Source organism: Galeopterus variegatus, unplaced genomic scaffold (genome assembly GCF_000696425.1).
Source record: "Galeopterus variegatus unplaced genomic scaffold, G_variegatus-3.0.2 Scaffold3322, whole genome shotgun sequence".
NCBI lineage: Eukaryota > Metazoa > Chordata > Mammalia > Dermoptera > Cynocephalidae > Galeopterus > Galeopterus variegatus.
Genome location: NW_007729433.1, coordinates 77,424 through 97,731, shown reverse-complemented (window position 1 = coordinate 97,731; position 20,308 = coordinate 77,424). Strand labels below are relative to the sequence as shown.

The window sequence follows — 20,308 nt, the reverse complement described above, 5'->3', positions numbered from 1 at the left end:
TTTAGCAACACAAAATAAATATATGATTCTTTCTTTGATGCAAAAAAGCAAAACTTTAGCTAAAAGTCAAGAAGTAACCAAGAGAGTAATAAAACTAATAAAAATCTAAGGGGGTATTTGTATGCTGATACTTCTACCATAGCACACTTGTAAACTTCTGCAAACATATAACATTATATTTTCAGGTAAACCTGCATGGCTGTTATATTTGATACCTTATTTATGGTTTCAAATATACCCATTTACTTCTCTTCTCTATAGACACCAGCACTGTTAATAGGTTCCAACATTAACATTTCCCAATACCAATTTTGCTAAATTTTCCACTTATCCACACCCAAAATGACCATTCACAGTACTAGAAACCTTGGTTTTTCTCAATATGAAGCCAAGAGAGCTGCTATTCAACACAGTGGATCTTCAAGTACAAAGACTAATTTAAAACGTGCTTACATAGTTTATTTTTAAAGTAATTTAAAACACAGTGTAAACATACATTAAAGACATTGTGGCAATTTAGATTAGAAATGACATGAGGTTATTTACATGTGGCATATGTATGTGTGTAAATATATACACAAAGTGCAGATAAATACAGAAACACTACAAAATAAACAAAAAATTCAATATGATAATTTATTGACAATCATATTCATTATATTTATTATTTAATTTGTCATGTTAATGGCTGCAAAAAAAAAGAAGCTCCTAGTACTGAAATATAATATGTAAATATCCAACTTTTATATAAACTATAGTACCTCAAATTTTAACAGTATATAAATAGGATTCTGAATTAAAAACCCAGGCGTCTTCCCTGCCAAACTCTTGTAAAGGTCTCAGCTCAGAATTCAAGGACTCTTGAAAGACCAGCCTCCAATATGTGGTGATACCTTGGATTTTAAGCATAAATCAAATGCAGACAGTGTTCTTAAATCAGTTCTAGTGGGTGTTACTCTACAAAAAGGAGGTGGTTGAGGATACTCTAGCAGATATAAAACCTCTAGCATTCTGCCTATATAGAACAATGTACACTTTTAATCTTATAGACTGAGCGGGTTTAAGCAAAACTGGGTTGCTTTCAACCTTGGAAGGGTAAAGACCATGGGAAACACTGGTGAGAGATGGCAGGTGTTAAAAAGGGGAGAAAGTGGTCATCTAATTAAGGTGGACTTGGCACCTTCCACCCTCCTCCAATACTTAAGTTCCTCAAGGAGCCCTGTACATGAGCATCTTGAATGGTGGAGAATATTTATGTTGGTAATAACTGAAAATTGTCCCTGCCTTTTGGGACTCCTCAGTAAGCACACAAACTCCATTTCTCCCTATAGCACCAAGAAATGTTCACCCTGAACTTGGCATTTCTCTCATGAGTGCCAAGGGAAGAAGTGATGACCTGCTGAGCTCCCAGTCCATCCAACAGCTTCTAAACATGGGTCTAGGACATGCGGATCAGGTTTCTGCCAATGGCTTACTGTGAGTGCTGTCAACATTCTTATTCAAGATTCTTTACTTAAAACCATGAGTACAGCTGCCCTAAAGAATGGAAAATTCAATTTATTGATCTGATCCAGGGTTATTATGGAGTGGAATCTGCACATTTTGAAGCAGGGAGATAAATGGTGACAACAGATGGGTACAGTCAATGTGTTCAGGAAATTGAGACTAGTTGATAAATACCTGATATTAAGTCTGAGAATCAACAAAAGACAGGCAGGACATAGACTGTTTACAAAGGCTAACCTCATTTTTATGAAGTGTTTTGATTTGGGAAGGTAACAAAAAAGGGTAGGAGGCAAAATTAAACAGGAATTTTTACCCTAAAGGGGAAACGTTTAGTGAAGAGGAAAATAATTTCTGTATAGCAGTCGAGCCTCTGCTTTTTTTCTTTACCAGGAGATATGATTTTGGGTTCCTACCCAGTAATGTGAGGTCACGGTAATAGCTGCAAATTATGAATATACTGTAAAACCAAAGAACAAAACCTGTTCCTAAATTGGTCTGCCTTGGACTTCAGTCAATAAAGTATCAATCGAGTGGGAGTTCTAAATGCTAATTAAGGCATCCTGAATAGGTAATGGGGGTATAACCACAAACTGAAGTTTGAGTCAAGACTCTGAGGGATTCTTTGAAACCAACACTTATGTGACTGTTGTTATTCTTTCTGACTTTTGATACAGACAGACTTGAAGAATGAGGCTGTAATGAGGTTAGCAGGGTGTCATCTTCATAGGATTATAGTAAAACCTTGTTTTCCCCACAACATCACAACATACTGTATTTTTAGAAAGCATGTCACAATATGTAAAACTAATTATTGCAGAATAAGAATAAAAGCCATTATATATCTTTAATTTTCTTATTTGGGAACCTGGATAGTCTGGGATTGTAAAGTACATTTTTTTCTCCACCATCCCTGAAAGAGCCAGCCAGTGAGCCATCACTGAGAAACATGGTTATGCTCATGCACGTTACAAAGTACAGAGACCCAATGCAACAAGCAAAACCACTCACATCAAACAAGGAGAAACGGTACTTCCTCATACTTCATGGACATTATAGGAATACAAAGATTATTTTACTTTTCAGACATTTACACATAACACAACAGAAAAATCCTTCAGTCGACTGACTAGTTTCTATCAACTTGGTAGAGTTATGGCACAACAAAAGAGTCACCTGTGAAATACACAAATGTTTTGTACTCAAGGATATTTTCATATAACACGAGATGATTAACTTAGACCCCTCAATCTTATCCTCATACTGATTATACTGTAAGCAGTGATTATGGTGTCCATGTTGCATGTTTTGAAATGTGAATGTGGCAATTCTAATATATCTTCACATTGTCTCTGAAAAGCTAAGGTAATGATTGAAATGCTATTGTAATTTTGAATGTGATCCTCTTCCAATGTCTGGCATTACCTTCCTATGTAATTACTCTTCCGTGTGACTTAGAGTACACGTCCCGATTTTTGCAATGCTCATAAATACCTAATCTGTAGTAAATTTACTTCAAAAGAAAAGCAACTTTAGCTTGTCTCTAGGATATAGCTATGACTTGCTTACATATGTAATCAATACGAAGAAAAATGAACCACCTCACAAATCTATCAGATTAAAACGTTAAACAAAAGTGCAACTTGAACCAGCACTTTTGTAGCTTGCTTCAGGAAAGGGACCACAGCAAGTACTGCCACACACACTATCAGAAAGGAGAACTGGGCTTCACACTTATGTCCTCTACAGCAAAAACTTTAATTCCTCAATGAGCATCACTAGAATTAGCTCATAGACAACTCAGAAGCAGGAACACTCTGAACACTCTGGTCTGTGTTAAAATGAAATGAAGGTTGAGATTTCTTTATGCAGCAGCAAGAGAAGTTGGATTCTGATTCCTCTTTGGAGTCAAGTTGGTCTTTGAAAGAAAATCAATTTGCTTTAAGAGGTTCTAACCTAGCAGGATGCCAGATGATGGCAAGGGTGCTTAAACTGAGGGTGCTATATGGACAAGGGACTGGTACATTGGAAAGACTACCTTCTGTTCCAGCAGAGGGTAATTAGAGCGTCAACAATACTGTTATTACCACTAAGGGCCAGCAAAGACCTAGACCAGGAAGCTCCAGCAACACCTGATAACAGTGTACAGAGATCAATAACAGGAGTTAAATGAGAAAGAAAATCTTTTATCAGATTTTCTATTACATTACTAATTTTTATAACATTAAAATATTTTTCATTCTTCTATTTCGATTCACTGATATTTATTCCTGGTTTTGACTCTCTGCTTACTGTTAATCTATTTGTTAATTCTAATCCATTATTTTCTTTTTTAAAAGCATAAATGCTCTCAGGCATAGTTGTTTATGTGTGTTTAACCTGTCAACTCTAGAAACATTAAAGTAGAAGAGATTGACATTACAGATTATAATGTCATGTAAAAAGAGTTTTATGCAGTCAATACCTGAGTGTCTATACAGTGGGAAACTCTGAAGTAATAAGTAAGATATCAAGGCCAAGTAGGCCAGGATTATGGCAGTCAAATGACAGGTAACCAGCTTTTTGGAATCTTAAGAAGAAAACCTCTTTGCCATATATAGATATTTACAGAAATATCAAAATTATTGAAATAGAAATAATGGTTGATGTGTGATCAGATGTTGATAATATATTAAAATGGGTAGTAAATACCTATTTCTATGCTCTGTAAGTTTAATGAAATTTCTAATAAAGTCTGTCAACTGAATGGCATAAAAGAAAATCAGGTACAGATTTTATTCCTGCTAAAGATGATGAAACAATTTCAAACTTTGTGGTTCATAATTTAAGACTCCTGTACCTTTGTGCTTATTTTCTGTTTCAATTAAGCCTAGCCTTTAGAAGGCATAGCTTCCCTACTAGCATCTTCAAATATCTTTATCATTTGTAGAAGAACATCTCAAAAGCCAAAACTGGATACCATTAAAATACCTTGCCAGTTGACAATGTTACAAGTGAAATTCGAGTTGTATGCCCTTATATTGCACTCTTACAGTTTTCCCATTAGTGTAATTATTTTTTTGTGATGCCATTATAATGATACTAGCAGAGAATATGTGCGTATGATTTATCAGTATCAGTATGTTAATGTAGTAAAATTTCATAATAAATCCCAAAGTTATGACAATAGTTTTACATATTCTCTAAACTGAGTCAGCAAACTATGACCCATGAGCCAAATCTAAACTGTCACAAAAATATTTACTATAAAGTCTTCACAGAAATAGTTTGCTAACCCCTGCTCTAAACCTATGGAAGGTGTCTGGAATGTTGGATGGATTGTTTACAGTGGAATCAGTGTATGACTTAATTTGGCTTTCTTTACAGACAACATATACATTATTGCTTTTGAATATCATCATCTACTTGGAAAACAAATAAAAATAAAGTTATGTTAAAACAAAGACACATCCTTGAAATGTTTAGGACCAGCAAAACAATCATATATAAAAGTAGTATATTTTTAAGAAAAAATAATAAAGGAACAATTTAAATTACATTTTTAAGCAATGATTTCAAGGTTCCTTAGAGAATTCCAGGCATTAAAGGACAGATCTCAAACTCCATATAGCAGATTTCTGGTTTCTAAATTTTTGGAACATAGAATTTAACACAGTATCTGAGATTCTACAATTGCTATGGAAGAGACATTGTGGAGAGTTACTTATTATCCAAAACAAACAAACAAACAAACAAACAAACAAACAAACAAACAAACAAACAAAAACCCCAAACACCCCGGGATATTTTAAAATAAGAAACCAGCCAAAAAAGAATGGCCAACAATTAAAACATTTTTTTCTTTATCCATAAATTGGGAGGTACATAGTCTGCTGGTGAAGAACTTGATAGAAACTGACTGCTTTCATTTAGTGGGCTGATCCCCATATCTGTGTCAGATACAATCATAGCACTTATTATTTGTTACCATGGATACCATGAAGATACTGCCATCCACCAAACAGTATTAGAGGAAGACAACATAATTCTCCGGGACCAGTCCTGTTTTGCCTTCGTAAGTTGCCTTTAACCATCCTGGTTCCACCGATGGGTACACTGGCAAAATAAATAAATAAATAAATAATAGATAGACAGATAAATAAACAGATAAATAAATGTCACTCAATATTAGCTTCAAATAATTATATAAGCAAATGAGTAAAAACTCACATCAGATTGCATACACACACTCAAATTGTCAAAACAAAACATTGTCACAGCCCCTTTAAAATCATAATCTCTCCCTCTCTCTCTCACAAACACACACCTGCCCACAGGGGAAGAAACTGGGGTCCAGCGGGATTTGATGTGTTCACTCCCACAGAATAGAATCTGTGGCTCCTGGCTTCTGCTTTAGACTCTCACCTCCGTGCTACTTCATCCTCCCCATGATGATAAGCTTAAGGGAAGGGAACGGATGGACTCACCGTTAGAAAATATCGCGCCCTGTGGGAAGGAGAGCTCATGGCTGTGCTCTGCTTTACAGGAATACATGGCTTTGGCATGGCTGAAAGATCAAGACAAACTGTAAAAACCACAACATTCAACTTGAGTACATCTATACTTAAAACTATTATTAGGAATGCTATTAATTTTTATTTATAATTGGAATGTAATATACATAAAGTATGTATGTAAGTACACCAGTATATTTTCCACAAACTGAACACTATCGTGTAACCACGTCAAGAAACTGATCATTACTAGCACACCAAAAGTCCTTCTTGTGTTTCCAGGAAATGCCCCCCAAGGATAACCACCTGCCTTATAAAAAACAGTACAGATTGGTTTTGATGACTGTTATTTAATTGTTAGTAAGCTACTAAATAGGCTGTTTTTACAGCTAGGAACCAAGGTTCATAGTTACCCTAAAATTTTTTTTCCCACTTTCATTCTCAGACTACCTGAGGTGAGATCCCAAAATTAAAAGGTCTATAGGATCCGCTAAATAGGTTGAGTGGCATGATATAAGAAAAAGAGTGAGATAAATGGATGATAAATGGCAATCAACTATAGTCTCACTGTCCAGGAGACAATGGGGATAGACAGAGACTTTGCAAACCAGAGTATACTCTTCTCCTAAAAAGGGGTGCCAAGACTCAACTTTCCACATCTGTTACCACATGCGAATTCAGGCTCAATGTAGCCAGCCACTCTGGCTTTTTAAGAGAAGCCAGAATTTTGGAGTTTTATATGATATCTGATTCTAAAACATTTGAGCCAACACTAAAAGCCATCATCCGAGGCTGCTAATCAAGCCACTAGGTATTCCTCTTTATTCTGCAACATTCAGTTATCCTGACCCCACCCACTTATCACCTCTCTATGACCAGAGTCCATGCCAGTATCACTTCCAGCCTGTCTGACTGAAGAATAAAAACCATTTGAAGATGAAAAAGCTCAGTAAATATGTGCTAAATGAATGAGTGAAATGGCTCCCTAACTTCTTAAAGGCGTCCTCTTTTGTTCCCTTCCCATCCATTATCGACAGAGCAGCCACAGGGCAGTTTTGAAGCGTCCATCACATCATGTTACTTCCCTGAGAACAACCCTTCAACTGGTTTCCTACTCTGGCCAACAAACTACGCACAAACAGGCCCCTGTCAGTCTCCCCTGTCTGCTTTTGTTTCTGCTCACCTACTACACTCCAGTTAAACCAGCCTTCTTTCTCTTCCTCAAACATGTCAAACTCAAGCCCATTCCAGGGCGAGCTGTCCTGCTCCCTGAGATGTTTTCTGCTTGATCCTCACACGGCTGTGCACTTCAGGTTCATCTTAAATTTCATGAGCTTTGCTGAAGGGCAGGCCTTTTCTGAGCACACACTCTAACACAGCTGCCTATCATATCCTCCTGCTTTACATCCTCTGTAGCAGTGCGCCACCGGGCCGGCCCGAGATACTTTCCTTCTATACCTAATTTGTGAAGAGCCTTTATCATGAAGTGATGTTGAATTTTGTTGAATGCTTTTTCTGTGTCTACTGAGATAATCCTTGATTTTGTTGATGTGGTGTATCACATTTATTGACTTGTGTATATTGAAACATCCTTTCCTCCCTGAGATGAATCTCACTTGATCATGGCGTATAATTTTTTTGGATGTGTTGCTGTATTCTGACTGCTAATATTTTGTTAAGGATTTTTGCGTCTATGTTTATCAGAGATATTAGTCTGTGGTTTTCTTTTTCTGTTGTACCTTTGCCTGGTTTTGGTATCAAGTTGATGCTGACCTCACAGAGTGAGTTTGGGAGAGTGGTCTCTGTTTCAATTTTTTGGAATAGTTTGGAGATAATTGATATTAATTCCTCTTTAAAGGTTTGGTAGAATTCAGCAGTAAAGCCATCCAGTACTGGGCTTAAGAAATCAAGAAAGCTGGCTGACTGGTTAGCTCAGTTGGTTAGAGTGCTATGTTATAGCACCAAGGTCAAGAGTTTGAATCCCTGTACTGGCCAGCTGCCAAAAAAAAAAAAAAAGGAAAAGAAATCAAGAAAGCAAGCCCATTTATAATGGTCACCCCCACCCCCCCATAATAAAATACTGAAATACCTAGGAATCAGTTTATAACCAAGGAGGTGAAAGAGCTCTACAATGAAAGAAATTAAATAGGACTACTGAAAGAAATTAAATAGGACAAAAAAAAATGTGAAATGACATTCCACGCTGCTGGATTAGAAGAATTAACATTGTGAAAATGTCCATACTACCCAAAGCAATCTATAGATTCAGTGCAATCCCCATCAAAATACCAATGATTTTCTTTACAGAAATAGAAGAAAACAATCCTAACATTCATACTGAACCACAAAAGATCCCTAATAGCCAAAAAATAAAGCTGGAGGCATAACACTACCTGATTTCAAATTATACTACAAAGCTATAGTAACCAAAGCAGCATGGTACAGGCATAAAAACAGACAATTGGACCAATGGAACAGAATAGAGAACCCAGAAATCAACCCATGGACTTATAGCCAACTGATCTTTGACAAAGGCAACAAGAACATACACTGTGGAAAAGACTGCCTCTTCAATAAGTGATTCTGGGAAAACAGTGAGAAAACAATACGTCCACATGTGGGAGAAAGAACTAGACCTGTACCTCTCACCATATACCAAAATCAACACAAAATGGGTTAAAGAGTTAAATATAAGACCTTAAACTATAAAAATACTGAAAGAAAACAGTGGAAGTTGGACTTTGGAAAGACTTTATGAATAAGACCCCAAAAGCACAAGCAACAAAAGAAAAAATGAACAAATGGTATTATATCAAGCTAAAATAGCTTCTACACAGCAAAGGAAACAATCAGAGTGAAAAGACAACCTACAGAATGAGAGAAAATATTTGCAAACTATACATCGGACAAAGAATTAATATCCAGAATACATGAGGAACTCAAACAACTTCACAGTAAAAAAAAAAAGAAAAGAAAAAATCCAATTAAAAAATGAGCAAAGGAGCTGAATGCACATCTTGCAAAGGAAGTCATACAAATGGCCAACAGTTACATGAAAAAATGCTCAACATCACTAATCATCACGGAAATGCAAACCAAAACCACACTGAGATATCATCTCACCCCAGTTAGACTGGTTATTACCAAAAAGACTGAGAATAACAAATGCTGGCAAGGATACAGAGAAAAGGGAGCACTTCTTCACTGTTGGTGGACTGTAAATTAGTACAGTCATTATGGAAAACAGTATGGAGGTTTTTCAAACAACTACAGACATATCTATCATGCGATCCAGCGATCCCACTACTGGGTATATACCCAAAGGAATGGAAATCATTGTGTGCAAGGGATACCAGCACTCCTATTTATGGCAGCTCTATTTAGAATAGCTAAGATAGGGGACCAACCAAAATATCCATCGACAGACAACTGGATAAGGAAAACGTGCTCTCTCTCTCTCTCTCTCTCTCTCTCTCTCTCTATATATATATATATATACACACACACACACACACACAATGGAATACTACCCAACCATTAAAGAGAAAGAGATTCTGCCGTTTGCATCAACATGGATGAGCTTGGAGTAAATTATGTTAAGTGAAATAAGCCAGGCACAGAAAGAGAAATACCACATGTTCTCACTCATAAGTGGGTGGGAGGGAAGGGGGAAGGGGGTAGGGCAGGGAGGAAGAAAAGTAAAGAAGACAAGACCACAATAATTTGTTGAACTCAGAAGGAGAGAATAAAACCTATGGTTACTAGAGGTGGAAAAGAGGAGGGGGAGAGGAATTAGGGAGAAATTGGGTAAGAGACACAGAGAATAATTATGATTTGTAATAATGAATATGCTAATAATATTGATTTGTCATCACAAATTATATACAAATACTGATAGTCACTCTGTACCCCATAAATATGTATAATCATTGTTTCAATTTAAAAATAAAGTTAAAAAAAATAATTTCCACAACTTTGGAAATTATGATATAATATTCTTTGCAGTGATATTTTTGAAACTACCCTTTAAATTGTAACCAAATTCTTCTTATGAATACTTCAGACATGAATGTTCTCCTTATGGTATTTAATGAGACTGGATGGGGAAGGGGAGAAGCATACAGAATAATGAACTACTAGAAAAATAGATATTGTTAAATGTGTCAAAAATACACAGCACAAAATAACTATCTGTCATGACTTTTCAATTATTTGTGCATATGAGCAGACAGACAGAATTTTCTTCTGCTGAGATCTGTAACTACAGGTGTTAACTTGGCAGAGAGCTTTTGATGAGTTAATGTAGACTTGTGTGACAGTGAAGTTTCCTCTCTAGGTGTTAATGCTTCCTCTTTTACTGCCTTGCTATATCGAAGAGGATGTGAAAATAACACTGTCACCTATTGTGTTTCTCTTCATAAGATTCTAATACCCCTTTGAAAAGGATTTTGAAAATCCTGCTTCTTACTGAATGTGTAAGCAAGGTAATGACACCCACAGTCCTGAAAGCCATTTCTTCCCTTATTATCAGGAAAATGATCTGCTCACAAGCCTCATTCCTAATTCTAAATGCCTTCTAGAGATGAGTAAACTTACAAAGGTTTGACAGGGTCAGTGTGCAAACTTCACCAATGCTTATCTTAAATGTAAGAAAAATCAAGTTCACCAAAATTGATACAATGTTTTCTGGAGGGCCACTTAACAATGATAAACACACACACATGCATTGTGTATACTACTGACAGTTTCACTACGAACACACACACATATAGTTAGAAAGATGCCAAAGAAATACTACATGTAAAAGCTAAAAACAAAAAAATCATCAACAATCTAAGTGTCTATCAGTAGAGGACTTAATAAATTAGAGTATGCCAATACAATGAAGTATTAGGCAGCAACTACAAATAATGCTACTGAAGAACACATGCCATGAAATATTAAAGTGTAAGACAAAAAAAAAAATTTACAATTTTGTCTTTGGCAAGACCCTTAATTGCCCAGTAAATAATGCGTTTGCTTCTTGGTCACTGGTTGGGGATTTCTTAAAATTTGTCACATTTTCTTTTCAACAATACTGGCTATTTCTGGCTTGGAAATCTCAGTGAGTATTGGATGCCTCAATGCTAAAGAACTTTCACCCAAGTTTGCAGAGTTAAAGCTGCTTATGTCAAAGACATGCACATAGCAACAGCACTGAAAAGTGAAAAAGGGAGTAACAGAGTATTTTTAGGTTAAAAATGTGTACTTTATACATTCATTCAACAATTTTATTGAGCATCTATTCTGTGTTGGCCTCTATGGTAGGACAATACAGTGAACAACACTTCCATGGATCCTTTTCTGTGTGTTTATCCCAGAGCAGTAGTTCTCAAAGTGTACTCAGGGGAACGTGGAATGGAGGGACAGAGGGGACAGGTGAGACCCAAAGACATCAGTGCTCTGACAGCTAATGGAATGTGTATGAGAATCCATTTATTTTGTGTTATGCCAGGTATTAAAGAGATCTTCAAAAATGTAAAACAACACAACTCTCTACTTTTCGGTTTTGAAAAATACTATTTTTCATACAAATTACATTATTTGTGCTAATATGCAATGGGCTTATTCTTATTTTAAATAAACTAGTGAATATTTTTTAAAAAAAATCAGTTTAAATTTCTAATAGTGTAAATATCAATATATATAACTCACATAAAGAAAAGCTCTTGGGAAATCCTTAATAATTTTTTAAGTTTATAAAGGTGTCCTGAGACCAAAAAGTTTGAGAACCACCATCATAGATGAGATTACAAGGTTGTGTACTAAAATCTAATAGTATTTATCCTCAGGTGATGAAATTACAAGTGATTTTTATTTACTTTAGTTTATTAGTATTCCCCACATTTTTTAAAAGAAAAAAATTAAGTTATTTTAAAAAATCATGGCTTCTTTTTTTCTGTCTTATGTGTGTCATGGTGCTTTCTGTATCTTATGTGTGTCTCATATGTGTCACTATGGTAAACCAGTGATTTACAGCCTTCTTAAAACCCAAACTCACTAGATAAGATGACTGTTAAATCTTGTTTTTGTGCTTAGTAATTATAAACATGATATTGGACTTTTAAATAATGATAATAGAGATATTTTATGGTTTATGATGAGCCAGGCACTCAATTCTGAACTGACTCTCTTAATTCTCAAGGGCACTATTTTCCACACACTTCTATAATGGTGAGCCAGACCTTAGTGACATATTAAAAATGCACAGATTGATTGTTGAACATCTCAGTATATTTTTATTATACAGCAGCTTTCTAATTTACTTCATTATAGTTTGTTTTCTTAAAGCTCAGTGGGATTACCTCTTTGATTACAGTACTTTTAAGTGTTTACTTAACAGGCGGACTCTGTCTAGAGCTTCTTAATAAAAGGGCTCCATCTAGTGGAGCAATCAACCATATCGCAGGACAGACAGAAGTAGCAAGGTTAAATCCCTTTACACTAAGGCCTAAAAAGGATGACAATCTCAGAGAAATGATGTTTGCTCTGACATGTTTGGGGCTTAGTTTTCACCTGTCTTGATAAAACAGGAAGAAGATGAAGATGCTGTATATGGAGGTAGGGTGCATGCAAGTGCTCTGGGATTGGCTATACAAATACAAGGCATTGGTCACCATCCTAGTAAGACACTACAGTCACTCTACTCTGTGCAGTTTAAAAAAACAGAACAAAACAAAACAAAAAAAGCCCTAATACACGAAGGCCCTTTCTAGGCTTGGGACAAAACCAAAAAGAGTTTGAAGGTCATCATTATCCCTAATAACTAGCATATGCCCAGTATTATGTAGGTGCTTAATAAATGCTTGCTGAAAAAAAGTCCACATACTTTCATAATAATTCTTTGGTTGAGTAACTTTTAGAAGAACTACACAGCAATATTTCCACTATCTGAGATTCCTTTACTTCATTGCCTCAGTTAGCCAGACATGGGAAACTCAAAAATGCCTCAGTATATCCAAGGAAAAATCAAGGCTTGTTCTTCAAGTTCTCTCATGTATATGCTCTTTCAACATCAAACATTTATTGAGTGCCTCCTATCACACCAGTGCTGATAGTAAAAAGAAAAAAAAATCTGAAGCCCCTGTCTTTAAAAATTCCCTTACTCAAATTAAAAACTAAAGCCCACTGTACATTAAAAGAATCAATTTGGAAAGCTAGAAGAGGAAAGCAGAAACTTTAGAAGCAAGTACATCAATCACAGCAAAATGTAACAATTCATATCCTTTTAACAATGGAGTGGAACGTACAATCTGGAAACCCTGAATGAAGTTCTGTGCTCAAAAAATAGAGACACCTGGAGCAATTAGCTCTTTAACAGCTCAGTGATCCTAAAGAATAACTGTAGTTTTGAATGGATGGACATGAAGATTCTCCTAGAAAAAGTTATATAACTTTCAAAAGCCAAAATCATACTCTTGAAAATTGTCCCCCAAATGACTGTCATTAAAGGTGTACACGGGGTTATGACAACTTCTGTCTTTTATGAAATCTGTTTTTTAGAACACTTATTCTGTGAAGATTTTAGCAAATGAGGCATCATTGTAACAATCTGAGATGTTATATGCTGTTTACAGACATCACCTCTTGTGAAGGACCAGCGGACATGGATCTGACCACCTGCTTACCTGAGGGGCAGAGCTTTCACAGATGAACTGTCATGTCAATACAAGGCAACGGTGTCATTGCTATTTTATTTTTTCAATGCATTTAAGGGTATGGAGAACTTACCGCCCAGAAGAAACTGGTTTAGGTGAACCAACATTTTCAAACAGCTGGGCTTTTGCTGCCACTCTGAAAAATAATTTTAAAATGCATGTTTCATGTAGTCAGTTAGAAAATCCTTCTGCTCAAAGTGAAATTCAGGGTTATCAGTTAAACAAACAAACAAACAAACAAAATTGAAAAACCATCACCAAAATTTAACTTGACTTTTAATATTTTTGCGCATTAATGTGAAAGATTTTTAGCACTAGCTTTCAGCTCACAAAGTATCATACTGTAATAATGCTATAGCTATTTCTTCTGGGGGGGTCTTACTGTTCTCATCCTTTTTACCTCAGAAAACTGTGGGAGAAGTAAAAGGAACATTGTCTCCCCACTCTGTTCCTGGCACATGCTACCGACTCCTGTGGAGCCACAAGAGAAAAATCAAAGAATCAAATCTACACGACAAAAGTACTGTTGTTCATTCTGATAGCTAAGAAAAAAATAATTCTAAAATTGTTTTATGTATTTTCTTATATTTGAACATATTTCCTACAAAGTAAAAGGGCAAACTCTGAAAACATGGCCAATAAATAAATTTGTGAATTCAAACCTTGTTTCAAATCATGTGTGTGTGTGTGTGTGTGTGGGGGGGGGGGTGATCTATTTGAAGAAAAATCCCATATTTCTTTAATTGACAAACTCTTCTCCCAGAGCCAAGCCATTTGATAATCTCAAAGATCATTTTACACCTAGTATAGAATATACACTCTCTCATTTTAATTTTTACTTTATCAGTACAATCACAAAACACAAGCTCTTCTCTCTCCTCCACAAAGAATGTAGTTGACATTCTCTCATATTCCTTGATATACTGGCTTAAAATTTAATTTCCCTTAATGTCTGGAACTATACACACTGGTAAATAAACCAATTTACAAATGTATTTGTCTATACCACTGAAGCTGGATTTCTGACCACGAGAGAGTGTATGTTGAATACACTGTGCAAACAAAAGGTTCTTGTCAAAGGAAGGGATGAATAAATGAATTTAAGACACTGTTCTGGCCAAGGGTAGCCCCTCCCCATCTGGAAGCAGGTGAGAGAGCATGCCCAGGGTTCTAGGGAGGAGCCAAGGGCAGACCCTGCCAGCTGGAAACAGGCAAGAGAGCATGCTGAAAACACCACTTCCATGCAGGTGGTCCACCACAGCCACTGCCACAGTTGCTGCAAAAGCAGCTCACCACCACAGTAGTAGCACAGCCATTGTGCAAGAGGCCCACCAAACACTCAACTGCATTGACACTAGGAGAGTCACTAGTGGAGACCAGAAAAAGAAGAGGAAGTCTCTCTCCTGAAAGCCTACTTCAAAGTAAGATAAGCAGCAACTGGTCTACCAGATGACCACACATCTGCATAGAGATACAAGAAATATGAAAACCCAAGAAAATATGACACCACCAAATGAATGCAGTAATTCTCAAATACCAGACCATATAGAGCAGGAAACCCTTGAAATAACTGAAAAGGAATTCTGAGCAACAATCTTAAGGAAACTCACTGAGATAAGACTGTTAGACAACATAATGAAACAAGAAAAAAATCCAGGATATGAAGGAGGAAATTTACAAAGACAATAATACCTTAAAAAAGAAAAGCAGAACTAATAGAACTGAAAGATTCACTCAACTAAACAAAAAACAACTGAGAGCTTAAACAGCAGATGAAAGAATTTCTGACCTTGAAGATAGTCTTTTCAAAATAACCCAGGCAGACAAAAAAAAAAAAAAAGGAAAAAGAATTTTAAAAAATGAAGAAAATCTAAGAGAGCTAGCAGACAACCTTAAGTGCACAAACATTCGAATCATGGGTGTTTCAGAAGGGGAGGAGAAAGGAAAAGGTATGGAAAACCTATTCAATGAAATAATAATGGAAAGTTTCCCAGGTATAGGGAGAGCCACAGACCTTCAGATCCAGGAGGCTCGAAGATCCCCAAACAGATTCAACCCAAAAAGATCTTCTCCAAGACACATTACAGTCAAACTGACAAAGCACAAAGATAGAGAGAGAATCTTAAAAGAAGCAAGAAAAAAGTGTCAAGTCATCTATAAGGGAGCCTCTTTCAGACTAACAGCAGACTTCTCAACAGAAACTCTACAGGAGAGAAGAAAATGGGATGATATATTCAAAATATTAAAAGAAAAAAAACCCTGCCAGCCAGGAATACTATACCTAGCAAGCATATCCTTCAGAAATGTGGGGAAAGTAGTGTAATTTCCAGACAGACAAAAATTGTGGGAGTTCACCACACATGGCCAGCTGTATAAGAAATCTTCAAAGAAGTCCTGCATCTAGAATCCAAAAAACGATAATCACTACCATGAATACACAAGAAAGAACAAAACTCTGGTAGAACAAAAATGCAAACAAGAAAGAAAAAGAAACTAAATCTTACCACCACAAAAACCCATAAAGACAATGTAAGAATGCCCCAGCTTTATTTTTGATTTTAGTAATTTTGGTCTTCTCTCTTTTTTCTTGGTCAGTCTAGATCAACAAATTTTGTTGACCTTTTTAAAAGAAAAAAAAAAGATTATTTTCATAGGACATACCAGCAAAAAAATAAAATGAAAATAAAATAAATTGAGAAGTGTCCCCTCCTCATCTACTTTCTGGAAGGATTGAGTGGAATTGGTACTAATCTTTAAACTTTTGTTAGAATTCTCCAAATAAACCATCTGGGTCTGGAAAATATTTTGGGAGAGTTTTTAAATTTATGAATTAAATTTCTGAATTAGTTTTAGGGATATTCAAATTATTTTATATTGGGTGTTTTGATAGCTTGTGTTTTTTGAGGAATGATCTGTTTCTTCTAAATTGACAAATATACTGTTGTTCTGTTAATACTGTTGTGTTACACACAGTATTCCTTTGTTATCCTTTTGATGGCTGCCTGTAGTGATGCCCCATTTTATTCCTGATATTAATAATTTGTTTTTCTTTGTCAGTTTCTCTAGACGTTCCTTAATTTTAACAATCTTTTCAAAGAACCAACTCATTGTTTTATTGATTCTTTAATTTTTGCTTTGTTTGTAATTTCACAGATTTCTGCTTTTATCTTTATTATTTTCTTTGTCCTTTGGCTTGGGAATTACTTTGCTCTTCTTTTTTTCTTGGCTCTTTAAGGTGAGATCTTACATTATTGATTTGAGAGTTTTCCTCTTTACTAATGTATGCATTTAGTGATATAAATTTTCCCTCTTTGCACTGCTTTTGCCATGCACCACAAATTTCAGTGTGTTATATATTCATTTTCATTTAGTCTGATGTATTTTTTATTTCCCATTAGATTTCCTCTTTGACCCGTGTATTACTTAGAAGTGTGTTGTTTAGTTTCCAAGTGTTTGGTTATTTTATGTTATCTTTCTCTTACTGATTATTAGTTTGATTTCTTTATGGTCAGAGAACACTCTGTATGATTTAATTTTTACTTTTGTTGAGTTTTTTTATGTGTTTGCTTTGGTTTTGTGTGTGTGTGTGTGTGTGTGGCCTAGGATATGGTCTATTTTTGTATATGTCCATAAATGCTGGAATGTGTTTGCTTTGGTTTTGTGTGTGTGTGTGTGTGGCCTAGGATATGGTCTATTTTTGTATATGTCCATAAATGCTGGAAAAGTCTGTGTATTCTATTGTCATTGGGTACAATGTTCAATAAATATTGATTAGATTCTGTTTAAAAAAAAAAGACACTGTTCCTATGGAGACTGGCTGAGTAAAATGTCTTACCGGACGTTTACTGAATAATTAAAATATCAGAAATACCATCATATTAAAAATGAGTGTGGTATAACAGAAAGAACACAGAATTGAAGTTAGAAAACCCTAGGTTGGAATCCCAGCTCTGCCAATTACTAGCTGAGTGTGTGTGTGGACTAGTTTCTTAAAATTTCTAAATATCAGTTCTCGTCAACTCAATGGTCTAAACTAACTATTGCAGAAGGACTCTGTAGATCCTAAAAGAGCCAACATATGTAAAGCCACCAAATAATAGCTCATATGGCTAGAAAATGCTTAGTAAATATCAGGAAAATGAAAGAGAGAGAAACTGTTCCTCTCTGGATTTTGCTGACTTGTTTATCAGGTTCCCATTTGTTTCTCCTTGCCCCCTTTATGTTTACATCTGTGCACCCCTCTAATAGACTTCTCATGTCTGGGTCATTTCTCTGATCAGAAGAACTCCCCTCCTTCTGCCTTTCATGTTCCTTGTTCTCTATCAGCTTGTTTAAATCACTGAGGACTGAGGTAGGGCAGGCATAGGATGGAGAGGGGAGAAAACCAACCTTCAATAGTTAGAAAGCAGCTGTATTTCTAACAAACCCAGAGGGGAGCTGGGATCTAGGCCTGGCTTATAGTCACTGCATGCCAGTCTCTTCAGCTGAAAGGTGGATGTTTAGCCTTTCTAGGGAGGCTTTTAGTTTCAAAACCCATAACTATTATATCACATATCCATTTTCATGTCCTTAAACTAAGTCATAGTTCTGCTTCTAAGGAAAGTGCTTGAAGTGCCACCCCATGAGATTCCTAAATCTACTCTAACATTTTCATCACTTTTAGAAGAAGATAGAGTCCTACAGACGTTGACTGTACTCACTCTACAGAAGAGGGTCTTCTAAACATATTCAACCCATCTGAATGCCTGGAAGACACAGCAAATATAAAATCTTTCTCACTTACACCGAGCCAGGTCGCTGATAGCCATTGCTTGAGGCAGTGTCTAGCCTTAATCTCCTGCACATTTTTGGAGGCAGGTCTGGGTTTGGTGGGGCTTTGGACGTCTCTTTGGAACCTATAGAAGTTAAGCTTTGAATGGATCCACTGTAGCTCTTGTTTCCTAGAGAAAGCCCAAGATAACAGGCGAGGTGCTATTAGACAAAATAATAGCAATAACACAGTACATGTGCATAACAAAAGGAAGCATTTTTCTCTGAGCTCAAATGGGAAGGTACAGAATGTTCTTTGAGCACAGCAACCCATCACTCAGGGAGATCAAAATCTACAGTAATTACAAAAACATCACCTTACAGCAACAGAGAGATTTAGGGAAAAAAGTCACAGCACACAGAAGTTTTAAAATCCAGGCTCAGGAACAAAGTAGATAAACATCATTAGTTTCTTCACCATTAACTTTACCCCTGCTTAATCATGCTGAATAACCCAGCAAGGGACACTGAGACAATGACATCTTGCACAAACTCCACTCTGGCTTACCTTCTGCTGCAGGAATGGATCTGAGAGAGGAAGCGGAGGCTCTTTTCAGTCCTGAAAGCCCATAAGGCCCTTTCTTGACTAGGTCTACGGGTGGGGAAATGTCCCCTGGGCTAGTGACCGAGGCAACGCTCTGGCAATCTGATTCTGCATCTGTTTTGGTTGCATCTTCTCTAGAACTCGACTCAGGACTAGTTGTCCAGAGACCAAGGCTTTTTTGTCCATTGGAAGATGATGGGGTTTCAATCCAGGGAATCCCTCCAGATTTCTCCCTGGGCTGGCAGGAAGCTGACTTTGTGGTGCTATTTTGCTCAGAGGAGTGAGAGGAGAGCGACTCAATGCTACCCATGGGTGTGCTGTCTGGGCTGCTGCTATAGGAGTCACCTGGAGGAGCAGGAGGGAGAGAAAAAGCAGTTAACAATAGCTACCTGTTGATGACAGCATCCCCCAAACCTTTCTCCCTTCCAGCTAATCATATGCTCATGGCCACCTGACCCCATTTAAGTTGTAGGCCTTTACCTGGTATGAGGACTGTCCTCAGTACTGCAGAAAGGCTTTCAAATGTGCATTTGAACTTGGTGAATGCATTTTTCAATATAGGTTGAGCCTACAAAATCTGAAACTCTTAATGCTCCAAAATGTGAAACTTTTTGAGTGCCAACATGACACTCAAAGGAAGAGTTCATTGGAGAATTCTGGATTATTTGCATTATTGCATTAAGTATAATAAGTATAATACAAATATTATACTTAATGCAAATATTACAAAATCTGAAAAATTCAAAAATCCGAACCACTTCTGGTCCCAAGGATTTCAGATAAGAGATACTCAACCTGTATTATTCTAAGAAGATTTTATATGTACCAAGAAATAACTGCCCTTATATAATAATTTTACTTCCTAGTGGGCTGACTTGAATTCAGTCAAAGCTTGTTTCTGAAACAGAACTCAGAAGTAAGTAAAATAAGATTCTTTCATGATATTACAAGAAATCAATGAAAGGGAATATATTAAAGACATATTTCTGCCTTCTTTTACTTTTCTGATCATAGGTGATTCTGAGTTACAATGTACTGGAGTCCACGCAAAGGACCCATTAAATGTCAGTAGCAAATCATAAGCTGCTCACTATTTTCAAAGAAAGGATTTTTTTTATTTTTCTGCTAAGAATATAGAAATATAAGAAACTGGTTGCAAAGGACCCATTAAATGTCAGTAGCAAATCATAAGCTGCTCACAATTTTCAAAGAAAGGATTTTTTTTATTTTTCTGCTAAGAATATAGAAATATAAGAAACTGG

The 20,308-nt window shown here is 36.3% G+C and overlaps 2 protein-coding genes across 2 annotated transcripts in view; both read right to left on the bottom strand.

Moving 5' to 3' along the window:
- Positions 1-434: 434 nt before the first annotated feature.
- TMEM133 (transmembrane protein 133) lies at positions 435-1,952 on the bottom strand (the record flags this gene model as incomplete). Its single annotated transcript, XM_008584633.1, is given in 5 exon segments — positions 435-1,635; positions 1,638-1,736; positions 1,738-1,827; positions 1,829-1,892; positions 1,894-1,952. Coding segments are annotated over 5 exon segments (390 nt in total), but the record flags the coding sequence as incomplete, so codon positions are not given.
- A 3,339-nt stretch (positions 1,953-5,291) lies between these two features.
- The window catches only part of ARHGAP42 (Rho GTPase activating protein 42), a gene marked incomplete at its 5' end in the record, with an annotated part of 90,790 nt that continues 75,773 nt past the window's right edge, over positions 5,292-20,308 (bottom strand). Inside the window, 5 exons of the mRNA XM_008584632.1 lie at positions 5,292-5,598; positions 5,970-6,049; positions 13,767-13,829; positions 18,477-18,633; positions 19,011-19,391. Coding sequence (XP_008582854.1) covers positions 5,510-5,598; positions 5,970-6,049; positions 13,767-13,829; positions 18,477-18,633; positions 19,011-19,391 — 770 coding nt within the window. The remainder of the gene's footprint in view (positions 5,599-5,969; positions 6,050-13,766; positions 13,830-18,476; positions 18,634-19,010; positions 19,392-20,308) is intronic.